The 22,503-nt window shown below is 41.6% G+C and overlaps 2 protein-coding genes and 1 non-coding gene across 3 annotated transcripts; 1 reads left to right on the top strand and 2 right to left on the bottom strand.

Moving 5' to 3' along the window:
• Positions 1 to 2,283: 2,283 nt before the first annotated feature.
• Positions 2,284 to 6,153, bottom strand: Inx7 (innexin 7). Its single transcript, XM_046617080.2, has 6 exons — positions 5,777 to 6,153; positions 5,259 to 5,349; positions 5,097 to 5,169; positions 3,423 to 3,600; positions 2,748 to 3,276; positions 2,284 to 2,664 (listed from the first exon to the last, which is right to left on the bottom strand). Exons 1-6 carry the CDS (start codon positions 5,862 to 5,864, stop codon positions 2,373 to 2,375), a joined length of 1,251 nt encoding a protein of 416 aa, XP_046473036.1. The 5' UTR covers positions 5,865 to 6,153; the 3' UTR covers positions 2,284 to 2,372.
• Positions 6,154 to 12,244: 6,091 nt separating this feature from the next.
• Positions 12,245 to 16,627, bottom strand: Inx2 (innexin 2). The gene has a single exon (XM_046616053.1). It carries the CDS (start codon positions 16,400 to 16,402, stop codon positions 15,329 to 15,331), a length of 1,074 nt encoding a protein of 357 aa, XP_046472009.1. The 5' UTR covers positions 16,403 to 16,627; the 3' UTR covers positions 12,245 to 15,328.
• A 4,138-nt stretch (positions 16,628 to 20,765) lies between these two features.
• On the top strand, positions 20,766 to 20,838 carry TRNAR-ACG (transfer RNA arginine (anticodon ACG)). The gene has a single exon. It is a non-coding gene; the product is annotated as a tRNA-Arg (tRNA).
• Positions 20,839 to 22,503: the final 1,665 nt, after the last annotated feature.

Genomic DNA, 22,503 nt, shown 5'->3' with positions numbered 1-22,503 from the left:
TAAGACCCATATCGTCTGTGCCACGATTATTCAAGTAATGCGTGTACGGCAGGCAGTCGGTACAGCGCTTAGGCACATTCGTCCTGCGAGCCGGGAGAAATTGAAAATTAATACGAGTCTATCACTGGCACCTGAAAGTTGAACGTTGTTTTTGAATAGACAAGTAATCAAAGTACAGTAGAATCAGTCGCGACTAGACTGAAGGCAGCATGACGAAAGATTCAAATCGGCCACCCGGTAAATAGATGCATTTTATACCTGGTGGACTATTCATTCCAGGCAAAGCGGTTCGTCTGTGCCTTTCAAGCTAGGAATTGTAAAACGACCTTTTCCCCTCCGTACAGCACCGATGCACAGCTGCTGGCCACATTTTCTCTGTTGCAAGCTGCAGCGGAGCAGCTTTGTCTAGCTGGTAGAAGACTGGTTTGGTGTCGCCTATTTTTCGAGATTTGTACATATGCTGTGCAGACGATACTGCGGAGCTCGGAGGCGCTGGCAAATTAAATTCTGTTCAAAATTTATGGGAGCACTTGTATTAAAGGTCAGGAGCGAAGGCTCAGACGTTACAACATCTCGCATATGGATAATGATTGCGTAATGAAATATACCTAATCAAAAAACGTCTTACGTTTATTAATAAATAATATATATTGCATACGGCCAGATGGAATCTAATAGTGCGTGTTTGTTTTTTTCATTTCGTTTTTTATTACAACGGTACTTGACACATACACAGCTATTGCGCAAGGCACGCGTCCTTTCGATGTGTCACGCAGCTTGGCTAATGGCTAAATACGTTCACTCGCCTTCTGGTATTTACAAATGGAACACACTTTACCGCTCTTGGAGAGGTAATTAATCGGATTGAAATTTTTTATAGCTGTAAAACTACGTATTGAACACTCAAGGGCTGTTATATACATAGATACATCCATATTTTCTTCGCACCTGGGAACGATATAAAAATCGTTACGCACTAACGAGATTTGGTCGATCGAATGGGATATTTTTTATGAACCGAGTTTTCTCAATGACCTGTTCGACATCGTAGCTTCGCTTTACACATACACAGCCAGTTTGCATCCGTCTACAGTTTTTCGAAGTATATTCAGCTGAAAGTCAGGATTTGTGAGACTCCAGAGACTTGAAGTAGACGTCCTTTTCTTTACCCTTCTCTTCGTTCAAGCGGGAATGGTTTCTGGATTACACGTACGACTATTATCTCTTTTCTTTCCGAGGAAGCCTTTCTGCTGGTTTGATTTATCTCCGGAGGTAGAAAATTTGTAAGATGCTTTCAGTAAAGTATAGACCGGACACGTAGTCCAGAAATTTCTTTGGAATTTACCACGAGTATTCTCGCAGAATGTCATTGGCGCCCAATTCAAGAACATTGCCACCACTTAAGTATCATTTCCAATCATAGTCAAGAAAGTGCAGAATGCTATCTACGTATCACCGAATTGATAATAGTATAATATAGCTACCATGTTCTCCCAAATTGTCTCTTCTGATTTTACCTGATTATACCGATGTAATCTAATTGATTTTAAATACGACGAGCGGCGAAAAGGTTTCAACGAGAAACATCGTCGCACTTTGAAAAGACCCGTTCTTAACGTTTAGACGCAATCGTACTAATTTTTTGTAATTAACGAATGCGAATAGCATTAATTTCAGTCGATTGGGGTACCGAAGGGTGTCCCGCCCTAGCGGAACCCTGAGAAGATTTCACTTCTTCATTCCGACACTTAGCCGCCGATGGCGCTTTCAGTTTTAAAACGGGTTTTACCGGAACAAGAGGTTCTCAACCTTGAAATGATTCGCGACACTGAATGAGATGAAACTTAGTTCCTCCGTTGCACTATATTTCAAAGTTTCATCGCACCAACGGCTGAACTTTTGTACCGGGAAAAACGCCACACTGTAACCCATATCTTCGTTACTCGTATAAAACACCTCAAGCGATAATGTCACCAAAGATATGTAAATAGAATGCTACCGATACTGGAATGAAAAAACTCGCAGCACCGGGAAATCCGCCTGTAATAAGTATGTACGCGTACAACGAGAGAGTAAGAAAGAGAAAGACGTATAAGCAGAGAGAGCCACGAAGCATATAGCTGAGAAGAATCCGTGCTGAAAACTATACAAAAAAAAAAAAAACGGCGATATCGGCTAATGAGCAAGATATCTCGATTGCGTATGGCACACTTTGGGTCGTTTATAAAATACCGTATCAGATGTGAACCGGTTCGAAACAGGAGCGATCAGTTGATCGATAACTACGTCGAAATCTCGCGTCATTTATTTCCCGAAGTATAAACCAGGCTTAACCATCTAGCGGAATGCCTTTCACCTGGGAGATGTTCGGCTTAAGCCTGTTTCCGCTGGTACTCGTAAGTGGGCAGTAGCTGGCCCTCTTCCTTGTCCTCCTCCGGGATAGGCGGCAGGGGTTTTTCGTACCCCTCGCCCCGTCGCTCTTGAAGATCTTCGGCCAGCTTTTCAAAGAGCCCCTTGAACACGTGGTTGTCAATATTTTTCGCAATGTAGTAGAGGAAGAGCCAGTCGCTGAAATTGTACTCACGAGTGACCGTGAGCACGTTCCAGGGATTGTTTCGCCCGGGACAGGCCATCGTGAATACCATTTGGTTGAACTTCTTGCTCCTGGAATTCGATGAGTCATTTAGAAAATCAGAGGACCCTGGTCTCGCCGGAAGGTATGCGGTCGGAATTACAGTTACACAAACCTGGCGTGCAGTAGCATGGTTAGAATTCTCCACAGAAGTCCTAAGCCGGTGATTATCGCAAGAATAACCAGCCAGAACCATAAAAATATATAAATTTTCTCGTTCACAACGTTCAACGCCATAACGCAGAGCGCGTCGTGCCTCTGAATCGTTCCTGATGGACCGTATTTGCGAAAATCGCACTTTGTCACCTTCGGAAAAACTATGTCCAGCACGTCAATTTCGTCGTCAAATTTGTCCTTGGCTACGCCGTGTCCAAGACCCAGAAATGCACCGCCGAGAAATACGTCCGTGGCGTAAATCTGCCCGAGGACGTTGATGAAGTTGAGGACCTCGCACATACCCAGGTAGTAGGCCCAGGGCCGGTTCACGTGGAGCCGATTGAGAAATGCAGTTCTGATAGTCTGCAGCTTTTGCTCAGTGTCGAGACGCGAGGGGATGGTCACAGTATCGTTAACCGTTATCGCTTCGTCTCGAAGAGACAAAGAAGTCAACTTAAGTCCAGCTACGAGAGCCTTCAATCTCCCACCTGAAACCGATTCACCCGATTCACGGGTTCAGCTAATTCGAAAAACATGTTTTCCTACACCGAATATCGTAGGTGTTGCTCTGTGTATTATCAGTACCAGGTTACTACGAAGCGATTGAACCATCAAAGAAGAAAATATCGCTAACCTTCTTTCGATCTCCAAATGTAATGCGGTAGGTAAAAAAAGATTGCTTGAAAAAATAGAATAAAAGGAACCCATTGGTAGTACGCGTGATGGACGACTGGATCCTCATCGGTGACGGGACCAACTCCAGGATGCGGTAAAATTCCCTCGTTCACAGCATCCAAGTCCATGTGTTTTACCTATGTACATATATTAGTTATAGCGATTCATCGGTAGGTCGACGAAGAAGTTTCTTCTCTTGGGTGATATAATGAAGTTGATATGTCATCGTGAAATGGTGAAGCGGCAGTTTAGATACGGTAAATATATTTTTTTAAATCGGAAACCACTGCGTGTCTTTATCTATTTGTGTCGCCGTAAATTGGGCGCTATCTTCGGCGCGACGACAAACCGATTAAAGCATATGTAATAACCGTATAACATGCTCTGCGGTGAACTTACTCCGTCCAATTGAACATCGATTGAGACTGTCTTATTGTTAGTCATCGGAATCGCATGGTGCATATTCTTGTGTAGACATATCGACTTCACAGTATTAAGGAATACTTTCAAGTACGAATAATATCAAGAGTACCGCGGTTTGTACATTGGGATCAAAAATATTTTTACTATGCTATGACGATTTATTTTTAGCTGACAGCTAATTATATTTTTCCTATCGAGGTTGTCTGATTTTTTGTTTTCTTTCGTGATGAACTTCACATGCGAATTGAGTCCCAACATAACTACAGCCCTCACGTGTGACTGCTTGAGAAGTCGAATTATCGGAGACTCAATCTTTAGGTATATGTACAAGGGGGTCATATTTGTACGGAAAACAAAAGGAACTCTTCAAATTCGTGTAATCATCACACGATAGAAAGTAGACAACATTATTTATTTTTTATCGATATTCTCAGTTCTTTTGTATAAACTTCACAGGCCACGCACCAATTTTACTTATACGTCAATCTCCGGTCGGTAAATATGAATATTTTTTTATTCGGACATACCTAAATGTACCTGCTCAGAATCACAGCAAGCTTCACGAGAAAACAGTTTCAACACTTAAACGCTATTGAGCCAAGTTTCTTAGCTGAATACCAAAAACTATTTGCCCGCGTCATCTGTTCAATCCGACAAGGTTTACACGCTGCGAGACTTTGGCCTGATGTAATCAACTTCTCAGTAAGCTCTCCTTATAATTTGCATTTAATTAATATCCTTCTACAGCGTTTCCGTTGAAAAGCTACGACCCTCACAATCGTGGCAGATGTGATGCAACTATCGTATCGAGTGATGTATTCTATGACTATTTGAGGCTCTTACGAAACCATGGTGTATTTGACGTGATATTAATTCTTATCTACTGTTTACCGGCGCGACTCCTTTAGAGGAAAACCGTTAACTACAAACACGATTTATTTGTATACGCGGTTTGCAGTCCCTTCCGAAAATGGCCTATCGCAAGGATCGCACTTATCAAATCAAATACGGTAGCTCATGAACCGCCAGGACTCCGTGAACCCATCGCGCTAATGAAAGGGCCATCCTACAGCGTTTAACACGGCATACAGAGATCCCTCGAATAGTTGAAAGGGACCCATTACACCGAATCTTAACGGTACACACGTAATACAAAATTAACGACCATGAACGCCTTATTTATCGCGAGTATCTATGATAGTTCACTTACCACCGTGAAAGTCGATGTGAAAAAGCAGTAGGTGTCTATAACATGCGGTGGTATCGCCAGGTCAGCAATGCATCTAAATTTTTTGGAAAGTTACTTGAATCTGCTTCAATCGTCCGGGCTTCAATAATTGTAACAATGAACAGTTGAAACGGCATTTAATACCTTATATGTTCCCCGATAAATTGCCTTGAACACACCAGCAACGATGCCGCTAGTAGTGCCAAAAATGTTGCCCGGTAGTGTAACTTGAAGACTGAAAAGATATGCACAAGTGTTTTTACAACAACATTCTTATAAATCTACTAGAATACTAGAATTTGCTTTTTCGGAAGATCAAAAATATTGTTTTTAGCGAAGTTTTAAACAACACTCAAAGAGATATAAGTCGTAAAATAAGGTTGATATTTATTTTGAATATTGTTTCATCCTCAGAGTAGTTCGAAGAATACCAAATCAATAAAATCAAGCGCAAAATCTTGCGAGGGGATAAATTGACACATACGGTAAAATCATTTCATCACGAGCTACGAATATGAAACTCTTTTTTCTCATTTAACGTAATTTTTTCTTACAATCCAACCACGATACGTAATAATTACTATTTACCGACTTTTATTTACCCTGTGATTAATTGACCATTTATTCGCTAATAAATTACGTTAATGGCTGTCACAAATTACCAAGATTGTCGATAGACACGGCGTCCTGTGTGACTTTCAGTTTCACATGGTCTTTCAGGACGGAGAACGTCGCCAAAACGGTAGCCATTGTTGAGGCGATGGATGGGTTACTGCAAAAAATCCGTGCTGCCTAAAATACAATTGTCACAGCTCGTCGGTTCACCACAAAGTCCTGCGATTGTTTCCTTGGTCCTGTTATCTTATCCCGAAAAGTAACACGTCTACCCGTGTCTACCGACGTGACGTCGGAGTGCTAAACACTTGAACAAACAACTGGAAGGTAGGTAGACGAGGACGTCTCAACTTACTGATTGGACTCAAACTGAAGCAAGAAAATTTTATTTGCCTTATCTCTTCAACGTACACTCCCACCGACACTCACTGTTTTCAGAACACCGGCATACCTTTATCGGTATATCATTTTTAACACCCAATGATAGGCTTCTATCTGCGGTAGATGTAAGCTTCAGTGTTTTTAAACACACACCTTACAGCGATAAGCCTCCTTGCGTGAAATCATGATTCATTGTTAGAGTTTTCAGCTTACTTTGACGTAATTTTACTGAAAATTTGAATTAAGACAATATTTTATGCTTTCTCAAATTTTACAGAGAGATCGTTTACTCTGAAGAATCCCCAGACGTCAAGGCCACCGAGCCGTGGAACACTTGTACCTCTCATAGTGACTTAAATTTATTTCATTTATAACAAATCGCACATCAGGCAACCGTGTTCTACAGTCTGAATAAGATTTTCATGAAATGAGTTGCCAAATTTTTTACTTATTTCACTTTTGCGTATAATGTCACACCTTGTTTTCACCTCAAAATCTCGGAATTCCTGTTTCAAACGAGTTTTGGAGTTAATTCTATATTGCTTGCAGCAAAGGCAATTGCCGGTAAAATTCCGCCTAAGAATTAAGGGTTATTGTTTTCACAAAGGTAAAGAAATTGAAATCAGACATTTTTTTTTTTTAATGCCCCAAGGTTATGTGACGTAAAAAATACAACACTGTACAGAATAGTGGTTACAATCGATTGATCTTTATGTTTAAAAAGCACAAGTCACTGTACTTTTTTCAGTCGCGAAAAATCAAGATATAGTTACGTAAAAGATTATTGTGTAGAAACTTTATATTGCTCAACATTATATGTACGACCGAATTTATTACTACGAGTTAACACCTCTCTCAAGTCAAATGACGAAATCGAACTCAGAGTCATGCTCGCCAAAATTGGTGGGCATGGGCCCAAAAATCTGTCCATCCGTGAATGGAACGCCCCGGGTAAAATTTTCAAATCTTAAAGTCGGAGATAAATTAACGAGAATAATAAACCTGTCTTTCAACGTATATTTTGCATTCGTTGGTAAAAGAAGCAAGCTTAATTGTACCCGCATAGCGGATTTATGTGTCAGGGTAATTCGATCGACAATAATCGATTATTGGCACTTCGCGGAATCCAAATTCGCGTATTATCGCCCCATGGCATTGAGGTGTGATTCCCTGAATTTCTTATTCGTTACAAGACCCTGAGAGACGCGACTATAACCTTGCAACGAATTGTGATTACTCTACGATTACAGACTTCGATCAGAATTTTCCGGACGTGAAAGATAAGGTTATCGCCACCTGACACGTACGGTATGACAGGTCTCCCACCTGTTGGATTCGTTCCACGAACAGGCATCAGGCATTTCAATCACAATGAAATGCCTGTCACTCGAACTCCGACACGTAACGTAGTCGCAGTACGCATGAGCGAACAGTTCTGATCCTGGGAATCGCCACGCCTTCATCGCGGTATTCCAATTATGCGATTTCCCTTTCTTCACCCGCGGTAAAGACGAAGCTTTGCCATTTTAACAGGATGGGCGTAATACTGATGAGAAGAAATGTTACCGATTAAAAAATACCTCTATTTCAGAAAAACAAATACTTACTTGATGCCAGAATCGATGAAAAAATCTACGAATAAATCAGCTGACAGTATAAAACGACGATGTCATCGCGATGCGATTAGATTTATGAACCGGAACGAAATCGTTGTGATCATCTACGTGAGTTACGGCATGCTTCAATAGGACTGACTCCGTCCCGCTTCGCCTGTTGCATCATGTTTTAGGAAATTTCGAAACAACAATTTACTCGACCGCAGTTTGAATTGTATCAACTTTTATCACAACTTATATTTTTCGAGAACTAAGCAAGTTATTGAGAAACGAGAATTTTATTCTTGCGTCGACGAACTGCAGATAACAAACGTGCAGCGTTATAATGTACGTCAAAACTCACGAGAAATTCTACCTCTTTAATAGAGTCCGCAAAGAGACGGTATATACGTCTGCCGTTACACGACTAACAACGAGATTATAATTTTACTTAACTGATACTTCCTCGATCGTTTTACCTAATTTTTTCAATTATATAAGATCTGTCGTCTGTTACATTTATTATGCAAGGTGGAAAAATGCAGACTTAGTAGGTTATAAACACCTCATATTTCCTCCAGTTTAGGCCTCCTATTCCGTCTCTTGATTTCTCAAGTTTTTATAAATTTCGTTAAGAAAATCAATCGAAAACTAAAACGAATCCACTTTCTATCAATCCCGAATGTCGACGCAAGTTGAGCGTGACAACGTTTTTTGTAAAAAAAAATGTCTGACTTGCTTTCATACAGCAATCAGAGCAATAGAACGAATCAATACAGCTATGTACAAATGAGGGAAAAATTGTGAAAATTTTATCAAAATTCGAAAAGAAATCGAAAAAATCATAATTTGGAGAAAGAAGGTGAGATATTAATCACTGTAGATTATGGCAGTGGAAAAGAAATACAGCGAACGTGATGTATTTGGCAAAGTTTGACGATAATTCTCGGTACCCGAGGTATGAACGGCTAAATATAGAATTGATTAATATATATGATTGGCGAAGAATGCTGGGAAGTCTATGATAATGAAAAACAGCGTGTAACTACATTTACACATGATCACGCTACTTGAAAATCATCGTAACAAGCGAGGCAATTAATCTTATCGCCGAGTCCGCCTCATTGCGCTCTACATCTACAATAATAAACTGTATCAAAGTCACTATCGGGCAATATCTAGAACAAAACGTAACTCCGAAGGATATATGTGATTATACGAGACACGCCTTAATTAGGGCAAGTTAACGAGGAAGTATGCCGGCCGGTAATAACGATTGCCATCAATAAACGGTCGTGCAGAAGTCCGCGTGAGGTTCGTGTCTTTGTAGGGTAATCGGAATGCAGGCTGCAGACCGTCGATCTTCGAAATCCCCCGACAAAGGTAGTCGAAACCGACTCGATCAGCGAGTCCCACGTGTGGGCCACGTGTCTCTGTCATATTACGCCCGAGAGGCGTATGAAAGTTGCATCGGTCGTCTCTGAATTCCTCGTGCTCCCCGGGCTGCTCATTGGGAATACAACCCGTGCACGACCGTCTTGGGTTTCGACGATGCTCGACCGAGGACGCAGAGTTCGTGAGACGAGAGGAGAAGAGTCCTCGGTCTCTAATATACACGTAACGCAGGAACCCGTACAGGCTACCGCGGCTACCACCGGCGGTGACCGGCCGTTGCCCCCGTGGGCCCGACGGGCCTCATGCCCAGTCGATGCCGAACCCGGCCGGCCGGATCTTCGCCAGGCTTCGCCGGCCGCCATGGATCCAAGAACGTCGTCCGCCGATCGTGACCCGTGGTGACGGTCTCAGGGTCTCGCTTGACGCGGCGTGTCCCTACAGGTACGAGGCAATAGCGTCGACGTCGAAAGGTTCGGATCGTCGTGTTCCATTGTCTCTTCCACGACGCGATGGCTGCCAATAATTCTGCGCGATTACAGAGGGGGCTATTTTTTGCCGTTTATTTATTACAGAGGTCACGGAGGCGAGATTATTTTCAATTAGACTTAGATAGAGCTGACGTTATACCGTGTTTATCATTCGTGATGCAAGTTGTAAATGCAGTCCGGGTGATTTATGAATCGCGGATGCTGCAGTCGTACGTGAAAGTGTAATCCGTAAACCTTGAACCGCCAAGTAGATATCGACCGTATTTTGTCCGTTCAATTTTTCGAAAGTTATGCCCAATGTTCGTCGCTTCACTACGGTTTTGTACTTAAAATACGTTTTTCGAATCTCGAGATTGCTAAATACCTCGCGATTCTATTTTTTATTAGACGGTCATTATTTCCTCGATCAAAGATTCGTTAGCCTGCGGCTCTGTCTCTACTTGGTGGAATTTGGCGAAAAATCAATCACCATTAAATTTCTCGAGAGTCATTTATTTCGAATACCCTGGCAGTATAATACGCTCGTTTCGTCTGTAATGCGACAACTGCAGCAACCAGTGGTCACAATGAAATTTCTCTCGCCTGGAAAACGGACGACGAACGGTATGACAATTTTTCAGTGGCCATCGGCTGCATTGGTCGAACTTTATCGTGTACGTAAATATATTCCCTGAATAAACAAAAAACTGATATCGGAGAGGCTGAAAAACGTGTTCATGCGAGGATAACGGGAACGAGCGTGATAATTGGCTAAATGGAATTCGTTATGGAAAAGTACGTGATGCCTGTCATGAATCGTTTTACACAACGGTCAGATTTCTACAAGCCTCTTTGGTCGCGTGCGAGCCCCGGATTGCTGCAGTACAGCGTTGATACGATGCACGGTCCTCAATAACCGGTCTTTGTGACGTTTAGATATGCACGAGTGTGTCATTAGATGATAAAGTTAGATTACCTAGGAGGGTGGTGCCGTGGGCATCGGGCAATCGCAATAAAGTTGGAGGTCAATTTAATAAAGCAATAATCGTACTCGTAGCTAGATGTTTTTCCGCGATTTAATGCCCTGTAATTGTGCGTACAGATGAAGAAAAAGTTGTACGCCAAATCGGCGCGATCGGTGTACCATGTGGTCGACTCTACGCCAATGGGGGTAGCATTGTAACCCGGTGCTTCGAGCAGAGGAAGCCTCGAAACCGGATTAAATCGGCGTTCGTCACTCTACCGATATAGTTGACTCACTTCTTACCGGCTCGAAATACGGACTCAAAAGTATCTGCATACTCACTCGTGCAGTCAATATCCTCGAGGAATGTGAATCTGTAAGCTAAAAAATATGTGAATCACATCCGTCATTATAGACTTGAACAGTTCTTTCGCATTACAACTAATTGATGTCTTACATCTCAATTTGTCCAGGAATGACGCAAATTGTCGGTGATTTGTAAACGTAACGTAGAATTAGTTAGTGGAAGTAGGCCTGCTGCCTGTCCGATTTATCTATATGGCACCTAGAGCTATCTCAGCTATTATCACTTCAGAGTAATCTCTGCCGAAGGTCTCGAAGGTGCTGCGTTTTCCTGCAGGACTTAAACATGTATCCCTCCGTTACAGGCCAAAGCCATGAATGATTGCTTGCCTGTCCATGGATTTTACTATAAAAATCGAAACAATCGTTCGGTTATACGTTGTTCATCAACCCTACACATGTTTTCAACGTTATTATCGTCATTTTACAATCATCTAAAGATTTGACCGTTTGACTTGAGATGCAGTGTCCGCTTCCCAATGGAAATGAAACATGTTCAACACGTGGGCAGCGGTGTCACGTGTGCGAAAAAATAGGTCTTCGGAACATGAGAACCGAGAAGCATAGCAATTGAGAGGTCGAACCGCCTTTCTTTCACTTCCATCTCCAGGTGAGGCGTACCCGACGAACCCGCAACTTTGTCCTTACCGCGTCTAAGGCACACCCACGTACATCCAATCCCGTACGCCTTCTCTGCGGCGTTTGTTCGACTAGATGAAAGACGGTGCCTCTCGACGCTGAGGTATTAGAATCTTTTTACATCAATATACACAGCTGGAGCACAAAGGTAGGTATAGGAATAAGCAGCGCCGTTGAATATGTTTTAACATCCGCGTGTATATACACGTGTAAGTATGGACGCCTACATTCGTAATGAAGCCTACAATAACGCCGTACATTGTGCATACAGTGTATTTATAAGACTCTCGTAACCGTGGTTTACCAAACGAAACCTCTGGTAGGATTTTCGACCTTACGAAGTAATAAACGCGACTATTTCAGACGCTTAAATCACAGTTAAAAATTTTAAGCGTATACCTTCGTATCGTTTTTCCAAGTACATCAACGCTATCAGATGAGGAAAAGGTTTTTCAGTTTTCTCTACACCGAGGTCGTGGAATAACTCGTGGACATATACGATATTCTTAACTCCACTAAAATCGCAGTGTTATTCGGAAATTGCAAGAAACGTCACTCTCGGGTTCCCCGTAACGTATAAGAATTAACGCGTCATAACACGAATGAATGAATGAATAAATGAACGAATGACCCTATATAAGGAGTTACGCGGGATAAAAAGTACTGAGAAGCCGAATGTGATTAGATGGAAAAACAAAACGGTGAAGTAGGTACTGTTTTGCAGCTATCTTTATTTCAATTCGATCGGCTAGTTTGCATCTTTACATTAATTATTTCTTTTTATTATCGTCTTACTTACTTAATTAATTGTCTTTCTTTTGCTAGCTCGTATGCATAAATTATACAATATGGAATGTTAGCTGAACATGTTTTCTTCTTTTCATTTTTAATACAGGTCTGTTTCGTTATCTTCCTCACTATTTATTATCTACAAGAAATTGCAGCGAATTCGTAACTATCACGTATATATCCCCTTGGACAACACTTTTCGCAAATATTTGATTTTATTTTATCCAGTCTTCACTCACGGACCACAATCACGGCTCATTATAGGCGAAACATTTAATTTAAAAATTGACCGGGCGCTTTTTATTCATTTTCATTAACTACTATACCATCTGGGTTGCTTATCAATAAAATAACTATCTATGAATAGATATCATTGTCTCGCGAGGCACTTGGACTACAAAGCCCTATTACGGAAAGGCTAATCTCAGAACATACCCAAAGCACGGACTGTAGCGAAGTGAACGGTACTAGTAATAATAATAATAATAATGATAATAATAATAAAAATAAGATTATTGACAATACAGAAAATTGCATTCGTGAGAAATGATCGCATCCAGCCAATCATTTTGTGCTAAAAGTAAGTAAGAAGGTTCGCAGCTGATTTCACAAAATTGATGATCTAAAACCAATTAGCGTGACGACGAGGTGACGAGATACAAAGTGTATACTCACAATTATGAATTATACGTGTAGATACTCCGCGAGAAAAACAAAGGAAGGAAACCGAGAGAGAGAGAGAGAGAGAGAGAGAGAGAGAGAGAGAGAAAAAAAAACAGATAATAAGAAATAATAACAATCGTGTGGTAAGCGATAAGGAGCAGAGAAGTTCTCGTGTTTGTTTAAAGGCTACAAAAAATATGATATTTATTTTATTCTTACAGCGTTTCATTAATATTATGTAAACTATTGTCGCCAACTATCACTGTTGCTATTATTGCAATTTATCAAACCTTAAGTCTAACGTCTTAGAGCATTGCGCGCTTGAATGTTTTCACACGGCAGGCCACATCTCTTACGATTTTTAATGCTACATCTATAATGAAATGTCTTATTAAAATACATATAGAAAATTATAGAAACTCGTATGGCATACATTCGGCGTACCAAATCGTTTGAAATGTATTTAGGTGGGAATGATGAGATGTCTCGACAAGGAGAATGGTGCGATTGTTTGTAAAATGAAGAAAAATAAAAATTGGTGTTCAATTTAAGTATCTTTCTCTCTTTCTTCTTAGAAATTTCACGACTTATTTAAATTACAGTGAATATTTTTATATATATACAAACATATAAAATATTTCCGACAATCACAATCTGTAAGGATACAGTGAAAATATATATTTATATTGCATATTCTCACATCTTGTGCGTCTCTTAGTTGAACATTTGCGTAGACGTTAATCCACGAAAACCTGACAGCGAGCCTGACATTCGACAATAATAATTGTAATTTCATCTATTCATCATATAACTATTATGCGATTCACACAATTCTCTAATCGTGTTTGGAATTATTATTGATTTATCATTAATCATTATTATTAATAATAATATAAAATTTCACAAGATACGATATGATGGAGTGTGTACTTGTGGCAGTCTTACTTTGAGCATCAATTTTCAAAAATATTTGTCTTCTCTCCTTTTACATTATTTTGGTATTTGCGACTACCAAAAGCAACGTAAAACTGAACGAAAAAAATTCTAAATCATTCATGGAGGAGAATCCCTAGTTTTGTTCGAAACTTGTATAAGGGGGACGCATGAACAAACAGTGACTCTTCCTCATTGGATCGGATCTAACAAAGAATAATAATGTATTTTTATATATATATAAAAAAAAAACCACAAAAAAAAAACACGTAATTCATTTGAATATACTTATCAATTATATATGTAGGCATATGTATGTATGTACATATATTTTTATTGGTCCCTCGTGGAATGAAAACTTTACGGTTAAGAAAGATACTATATACTAAAATAGTATACCAATTACTACGATAAAAATAATGTTAATAGGGAACGGCGTGCAGCGGTGCGCTATCGCAAAAATATTTAAAAAAAATATCACGGCTGCAACACTTGCTCGAACATCTATGAATCGGTATACGGTTATGTGTGCGTTGATGGACAAAAATTATCATTTTCTCCTTTCTCTCCTCAAAACACACAATCACACACACACACACACAGAGTGCACGGATAGAAGCAGGTATGCGTGAATAGGTGGCGTCTGGCAAGGCGGCAGAGATAAACCGCTCGATGAGAACCGCTGTGAGACTGACTGTGACAAAGGGCCGCCTTTAGACATTCGCTTTCGGTTGTAAACCGTGCCTTTCCGAGAACTGCGGCGGGCAAGGGCGCAAACAAAGATAGGCTACGTGGCGTGCATGCCGAATGCAGTCGGGCTGCATAAGGGTACGTTTACGGTCGTGAAGCGTTAGGACGTTCAACATCTGTCCCGACTACCAATTGTAACCTATTATTTGCTCCGGCCTAAGCCAACCGAAAACGGAGAGTGTGTGTATGTGCGTACATTCGTGTGTATACATATGCATAGGCATGTACTGTATATATGTATGTTAAATATACGCGTAAACAGCGTGCATCCTGTGCAGAGCAGTTGTACAACCCTTGAAAACGTCTTCCAGATATTTCTCAACACACGATCGGACATGCAGTGATTCTAGGTATGCGTGCGATCAATGCACGTGCCGTTTTCTAGAAATGAGACGCGATCGCAATAATACATGTACCGTTAACTCGAGTGTTCCGCAGCATCGCGTGGACGCCGACCCCTGTATTTATCACAATTAGAGCCTGCGCCAAAGTCTGGGAGTTGTTTATACTAATCGTTTTCTTTTCCATTTCTATTGACAACAATAGGTAGTTTTGATCGATTGTGATATGAAAATTTGTGGCCAATGTTGAAACTGCATCCCCTCGGACATGGCGCGACACTCTAACATTCGTCGAAAACGACGATCGAGTCTAGGGTTGTTAGACGGGGTCCTTGCCGTCAAGCTTGTCGGCGAGGTCGGCAACGAGCTCCTTGTATATCAAAGGATCGATGTTCTTCCCCAGCTGGTAAAGGACGAACCAGTCGCCGATTTGACACTTCCGGGCGATGGTCTCTATCTGCGTCTGCGGCGATAGGCGAGCTCGGGCGCGAAGGAGAATCAAACGCAGCTTTGGCCCGGCGACGACGGCGGCGCGGTAGGCGAGGCTGAGCCCGCTAAGGATCGCCAGGATGATGAACCAGAACCAGAGGAAGACGTAGATCTTCTCGTTCACGATGTTCAGCGGCAGAACACAGAGTCCGTCGAACTTCTGCACGCTTCCGGAGGGACCGTATTTATGGAAGGTGCACTTGGTCACCTTGGGAAAGATCCGGGACATCGGATCGATTCTATCCTCCGGTTCCATTTCCGTCATGCCGACGACCTCGGCGCCGTAGGTGGTAAACTCCCCGTCCAAAAAGAAGTCCATGAAATATATCTGACCGACTACGTTCACGAAGTTCAATATCTCGCATAGGAAAAATCTGAACGCGTAGAAGTTCTGCGTGTGCATGTTCGACGTGAAGTAATCGACGAGGAGTTTCTTGCGATCCGACTTACACTCGTCGTTTACTACGGGACAGTTAAGGTCGAGGACCAACATCTTGATGCGGCCGCCCTCCCAGGACTTCCAGAGGTAACGCGGAACGTAGAATAGTATGGCTTGGAAGAAGAGCGTGAAGCATACCCATTGATAATACTTGTGATACTTGGTCGCGTCTTTTTCCGAGTGAGGCCCGACTCCCGGCTGCACGATGTCTTTACCGACCTCACCAGCGAGGTTCGGCAAAGTGAACGTCGAGTAGATCCAACAATACGTGTCCATGACGTTCAACGGGATGTCGTCGACAATGCAGTCGATCGGATCCCCGATGTACTGTCGCGAGGTGACGAGTAGGCTAAAGGCGATTAGAATAATCACGGTAGCCTTGTAGTGGAGACGGAATACGTTGTTGTCGATGCATACCGAGTCGAGCTTGAGCAAGCCCTTCACGGATCCGAAAACGTCAAACATTTTGCCGGTCTTGGCCTTGTATTAGGCGAGTCCCACGGGGGCGCACACGTCCCGTACCGACGCTCGATGCTACGAATAATCACACTAACCAACTAACTTGCACTCGCGGTAACACTGCTATACCGTCAAGCGTCGTCATCTAGGTTAAAGAATACTGTCGACGCACACACGGCACAAGTCCGACGAGTTGTTCCCCTGCGTTGCTCGCTCGGGTCCACTCAACCCCGCCGACCCGCCGAGACTCCCGTCGTAAATCCCCTCCCCCGACGCCCCTCGGCCGAGAAGCCTCGCTCAGTTGTTCGTTGCGATACCCTCGCTCCCCCCTCCGCACACCTGGGACCCCACTTGCGGCGTCGGCCCAACGCGCAGGCGCACGAGCCAGTTGATCCCGTTACCATGGCGACCGACTAAGCGAGATTAGCCTCGTGACGGGTCGGCGAGCGACGAGCCTACCCGCTCGGTTGGGCTAGTCTCTGAGCAGGTGGTTGGTCGCCGCGAGGTAGGTATATCGTATGGACGTGCGATTGTTCCACTAGGAAAGATGAACGTTTTATACTTACTCGGCGATCTTTTCGGCATCGGCACGTAACACGGGTGACGCGTTAAACGACGCCGATGCACGCGTGTGACGAGCGGCTGAACGCGGGCGCCTCTCGAGGGCGGCTGCGGGATGATGTTTCCTTAGAATACCATAATTAGTCTGGGAAAAACGCACGGCCGCTGACGACGTCCTGCTTGAGAACGAAAATCACATTTTCGGGGTAGCTATACCTTTACCGTGACTGGTTCAAGCATTCTTTGTCGCTCGAAATGTCGATCACGCCGGTAACTGGCCGAATTCCGTTTTTCCGTTGGATGGTGCATGTTTCGTGCAGGGATCGTACATACGGGGAAAAATTGAATTACTTACCCAAGACCTTCGTCCGTGTTGTATTTGAAGAACACAGTTGCGACAAACCATTCTACGTCATTCTCGGGGGGGTTTTTCATTGCATCTTTCCCCAAGACCACTGTAGGCGTTAACCGGAATCGGTGGTTTCATCAGTTTCTCCATATTTCACTGCGTGTAATGAAGAATTACCATAATCTGTAAACCTTGTCGCAATTACACGGATCTTGTACGTTGCGCGCTTGATGCTCAGAAAAATATACGAGCAGGCTGCATAATTAATAATAACGGTACTTGCAGGGTTTCGCCCAGCGCAAAGACCGCGACTAAACCTGTCGAAAATGTCAGTAAAGTATTGAGAAATCAGAAAATATTAAGCACCCGCGTAGCGGCAAGATGAGAAATTCTGACGGACGTCGATCGTGATCTTAATTACGACTTGGTTTTCAAAACATTTGAGACGTGACGTTTGACGTGACCCGCAATGACTTGTCGGGAACATTCAAGGCATGAAAAGAAACGTGTACGCATATCGACAGCATGCAGAGATCTAGTTTCTGACAGGCTGTAAGGTTTAATCGATGTATACAAACAAGTGTGACACGCTTAACGGAAAGTGTGTATGTAGGTAATGGAAACGTCTTGTTAGTAATTAGAAACATGTGTTCCATATGAACTCGGCACCTGTAGCTCGTCTCGTTGTCACATTAGTATACGTCTCCTAACGCATGAATTGACGCCCATATGGAATACTTGTAGGTACTCAACTCATTATCACAATATTACGAGTGCGAATAAATTTATCACCAACTCTTGCAAATAGAAAGGCTGCCAGGCGTAATGTAGGGTGACGCGATTAGCGAGATAAGATTTTTTTCGAATCAAGTCCAGTTCAAACTGAAAAACTAGGTGGGGGGGATTGTATATTTTCAATTTACTACATTTTCATAATTTTGATCAGCCTCGAAACAGGCAGTCTTTCACCGATCACTTACTTAAAAATCTGCTCTGGTCGATTTCGACGTGGTTTCGTTATAGCTTCCCTCATTTTATTCGATTTTGGTATTGTAAATGTGACAACGTGTGCGGCGACATAAAAAGATATTGTGACGTAGCGCCTCGTAAAAGCGTAACGTCATCAATAGGCTGCGCGACGAAATCATTGAATTAAAAGAGATACTGATGTAGTAAATTGATAAACGTGATATAAATTTGACTTATAAGTGAGACATATACGGGGCATTCCATGACATTATAAAGCCAATCTGAGACGTCGAGGTAGAATCTTGATCGAGATGTAATAGAATGCCCCATACGTGAGTAATTATATTAATTATATCACGAGTATATGAAACTTGCAAAATAGAGCAATGGGAATTTAATGTAAGAAACAATGCGTGAAACAAGTGTCACGACTTAAAGCTTCGGTCTGTCCCACTTTTTCATCACAACATAGGATATCGTTGGGCCGTGACGTGTGTCCGATTTATCTTCGGTTAGAATTCTGACCCCGAACCAAACATCTTCCTAACCACTATTACACGTCAGTGCTTATAATTTTGTATACACAGTATTTCACACGTGCGTTAAATATGCTCGTCGCTTTTTACTACTATCATCACCGTTATTCGATATGAGCTTACGGAGAAAGCCAAATATGTCAATATACACACGAGTCTTCTTCACATGCTGTGTTGGTGTACGGAATATGATGACTATCGTATGAGCCCTGAGGTCTGCAAAATTGCACGTGAGGCTTAAGGTGCTTGCTAAGCGATATACCTACGTGTTCCATCCGTTCGTATATGGCTGCGATGAGCATGCAAACGCTACACCTATGGCACCTTGTCTTATTAATTATATTATTTGACTCATAGCCTGATCATGTAAACCTATATTGAAGTACACGTAGTACGATGTTATAATTCGTGATCGGAGTACCAGCATCGGAAACATGGAGCACGAAACGGTAAGACCTACGCGCTTTTATCGCCTTCACGAACGATCGCAATACGAATATGTCGCTTTATTTATTATTAGGCAAAAAAACACTGTATATACCTGCGTATACTTTCGTACATGGTGTTTCGGATCTACGTTCTGACCGCTCGCATGTCAAAATTATTACCTCCGACATTCTGCTCGTCGAACGATTCGTTGGGTAATTCGTTCAAATTATATTACATTCTATACGCGTCCGTACATCCGTTAACTTATACGTACTGCTTAAAATTGTGAAACATGTAACGTGAGGAAAGATAATCGATCGTTAGTTGGTTTTCAGGTTTCAACGATCGTTTCACGGAAGGCACGGTGCACGTATAATCGTAATGAAATTTCTACCTTGTAGATTACTCATGCCAGCAATATGCAGCTATCGCTAACTAAATACCTGAGGAAAACTTCTGTTCGATTTCTTTTTCTCCCCGTGAGCTGTACTCGGTTTGGTAAGAAAATCAGGCCAGCGCAAAGTCCCGAAGGCATGATTCAACGATCAGCACTTGCAATTCTTTCTATATTCTTGAACTGCACAGCTGCGGCTGTTATCGTCGACGCGAGTAACAATCGTCGGTTAATCATGAGTCGTTACAACGGTGAATCAGTTATCGGAACTGCGTTAGTTTCTAAAGGTGAATCAACGGACTACGCCGGCTGCAGTGAACGCCGAATGGCTGTTCGGGCAAATGATAAACCGTTATATACGAAAAGGTTCAGGAAACATTTTAAAGGAAGCGCCGAAACAATGTTCTACTGCATCCGGCTGTGATGTTGCATTCTCGAGATGCTAGCTTACCTCGTAAATCTGTAACAACTAACGTCGACGCCAATCGTCAAGCACTTCTGTGTCGTGTTTACGAGATACGCTCGCTGCATCGTGGACCTCTACACTTTTACAACAGAAACAGCCATTAAGAGTGGGTGAAAGGGTTCTGGCCGAAAGCCAAACACCGTAAAGCATCACGGATATAAACGGCTTCGTACACGTATAGTTTACAAATCGAATACACGCAATTATACGCGGAGGTTTTTTCGTCGTCGATTTATGTAATCATGCGGATAGGCTGAGAGATCAGTCTTTGAGATAATTATTTCTTACCGATAAATTACGTATTGTTTATCCGGAATATTCTACGGTGCAAAATATCAGCTCAAATTTCTCAAGTTTGGTATTTGGGAAAGTAAAAATTCTCAGCATTTTAATTCTATTCACCTGTCATTTTTTTGTACCTTATAGCGAGGGTGATAATTTTGTTTACACAGTACAGCACACAGGGATTCATCATGTTTTGCATGTAAAATTCGTTTATTCTTAGCCGGTGATGTAATCTTATCGTGTGTATCGCCGCCACTTTGTCATACCTTGGTATTTTTATTCGATTTATTGAGAGATAAGGTTATTATAATCATGAAAATACGTTGTATTAATGTAATAGTTACGGTTTCTTTAGAAAAGTAGCGCATCCACAAATAACGGGTCCTGTGGCGCAACGGATAACGCGTCTGACTACGGATCAGAAGATTCCAGGTTCGAATCCTGGCAGGATCGAGATCTATTTTTAAATCGTCAATGTTTTTGTCCTTGTAAGAGTCTACCTATTTTTTATTAAATAAAGCCTTCTACACACAGAATCTATTACTATTTGTGACATGGTATTAGAATTTTATCATAATCGTACACGCCATTTCGCCACAAACGTTTGCGGTCAATAGCAATGAACTGCAGTTGTATATATATATATATACCGATAATAAGAAACAGTTATATTATAATTGATCGACTTTGTGAGCATAATGGATATGAGAAAATAATTATTCACCTATCTTCTACATTTAGAAGAATTACCAATTTTTAAAATAGCCATTCAACCGGTTTGAGCTCTAAATTTTATTGTTGTGATTATATTTTCATTTGTTACACGCAACTCAGCTTCCCTATAATGATAGGTTCTCATCGTCAGTGCCGAAAGAAATAATTATATTTTACGCCTTCTCCCTGCCGCCTATCCCCGCAGGCGAAAGACAGAAGACCGTAATATAAGCTTCTGGTTATAGCTTATACCTACCTATATAGCTATATATATATGTATATATATATATATATATATATATATATATATATATATGATTAAGGTGCAAACTTTTCCTGCGAAGGCATTCTTTCAGGTGCACGCAAGGCGAAATATTCGGGACCGCGATTCATCGAGGGACGATTATACTGACCGTTTGGAGCAATTTACATGGATAATCCGACGGCTTACACACACACGCACACGCGCGCATCCATGTATAGTATGTACGTACATACAACTTGAATACAAGCATATGCAAACAATAAAAGAAAACGAAGAAAAGACATGGCGGCGTCATTACTCTTCGTGAACAATGAATGGTTATTAGCGTTGAACTTCTCAATTCTAAGAAGACTTTTTGGACTTAACTGCTGTCGTTTAGAGACATGATATCCAAATGAAGTACGCTTTACCAAAAGCCCCATTAACGAACAAGGTGGGAATTAGCGAAGGACATGAGACGCCAACTAAAAATTATTATCATCAAGATTTAGGTGTGCCGATATGAGTTAGCAGCTTTGGTTCGGAGTATCTGAAACTCATTTCGGTTTATCCGTCATTAGTACTTGGGGATAGTTATTACAAAATAAACAAATTACCATTGCTCAGAAAATGGATACGATTGACGTAATGTTTTACGGTTTTCACTGATCTATATTTGAATTGTTTATAAGACTAGCGCATTAGCGCCCTCGGCAAACTCTTCTCATTCTTATTTTTTATCATGAAAATTGTCTTTATCTTTGTAAGATTTGAATAGTCTGTTGACCCTGTGAATGTTTCTGAACGCTATGTTTTTTGATTATCAAAACAGAATCTTAATCGATCCTGTTCGCCGTAAATAATTATCTACAACCCACTGCGTTAAAATAATCAATGCCTTAATAAAAATGTTAAATTCATTTTCACGAATAGCTAATCTGTATTCTATGTATGCCGATCTGCTCACGCGTTTAGTAGTAGTTAACTTTCTATCAAGACGAAGTAAATTAAAATGCCGACCTCTCGTTCCGTATGGATGAAATACCGAATAAATCCACGCCTCCACCTTTTGATCTATTCAACTTATGTTTCGTAACATTTTGGTATTCTTATTTTAAAAAATGACGTATGATTTCGGCATTTTTTAATTCACTGGAGTA

This window comes from Neodiprion pinetum, chromosome 3, assembly GCF_021155775.2.
Source record: "Neodiprion pinetum isolate iyNeoPine1 chromosome 3, iyNeoPine1.2, whole genome shotgun sequence".
NCBI classification, from domain to species: Eukaryota; Metazoa; Arthropoda; class Insecta; order Hymenoptera; family Diprionidae; genus Neodiprion; species Neodiprion pinetum.
Note: the sequence above shows the minus strand (reverse complement) of the source record. Positions and strands in the feature narration are given on the sequence as shown.

Coding starts and splice junctions, on each gene's coding strand:
- Inx7 (XM_046617080.2), bottom strand. CDS start 5,864: ATGGCTACCGTTTTGGCGACGTTCTCCGTCCTGAAAGACCATGTGAAA. Junction 5,170..5,258: donor TTTATCGGGGAACATATAAG/GTATTAAATGCC, acceptor CAAAAAATTTAG/ATGCATTGCTGACCTGGCGA. Junction 2,665..2,747: donor ACCATGCTACTGCACGCCAG/GTTTGTGTAACT, acceptor ATCGAATTCCAG/GAGCAAGAAGTTCAACCAAA.
- Inx2 (XM_046616053.1), bottom strand. CDS start 16,402: ATGTTTGACGTTTTCGGATCCGTGAAGGGCTTGCTCAAGCTCGACTCG.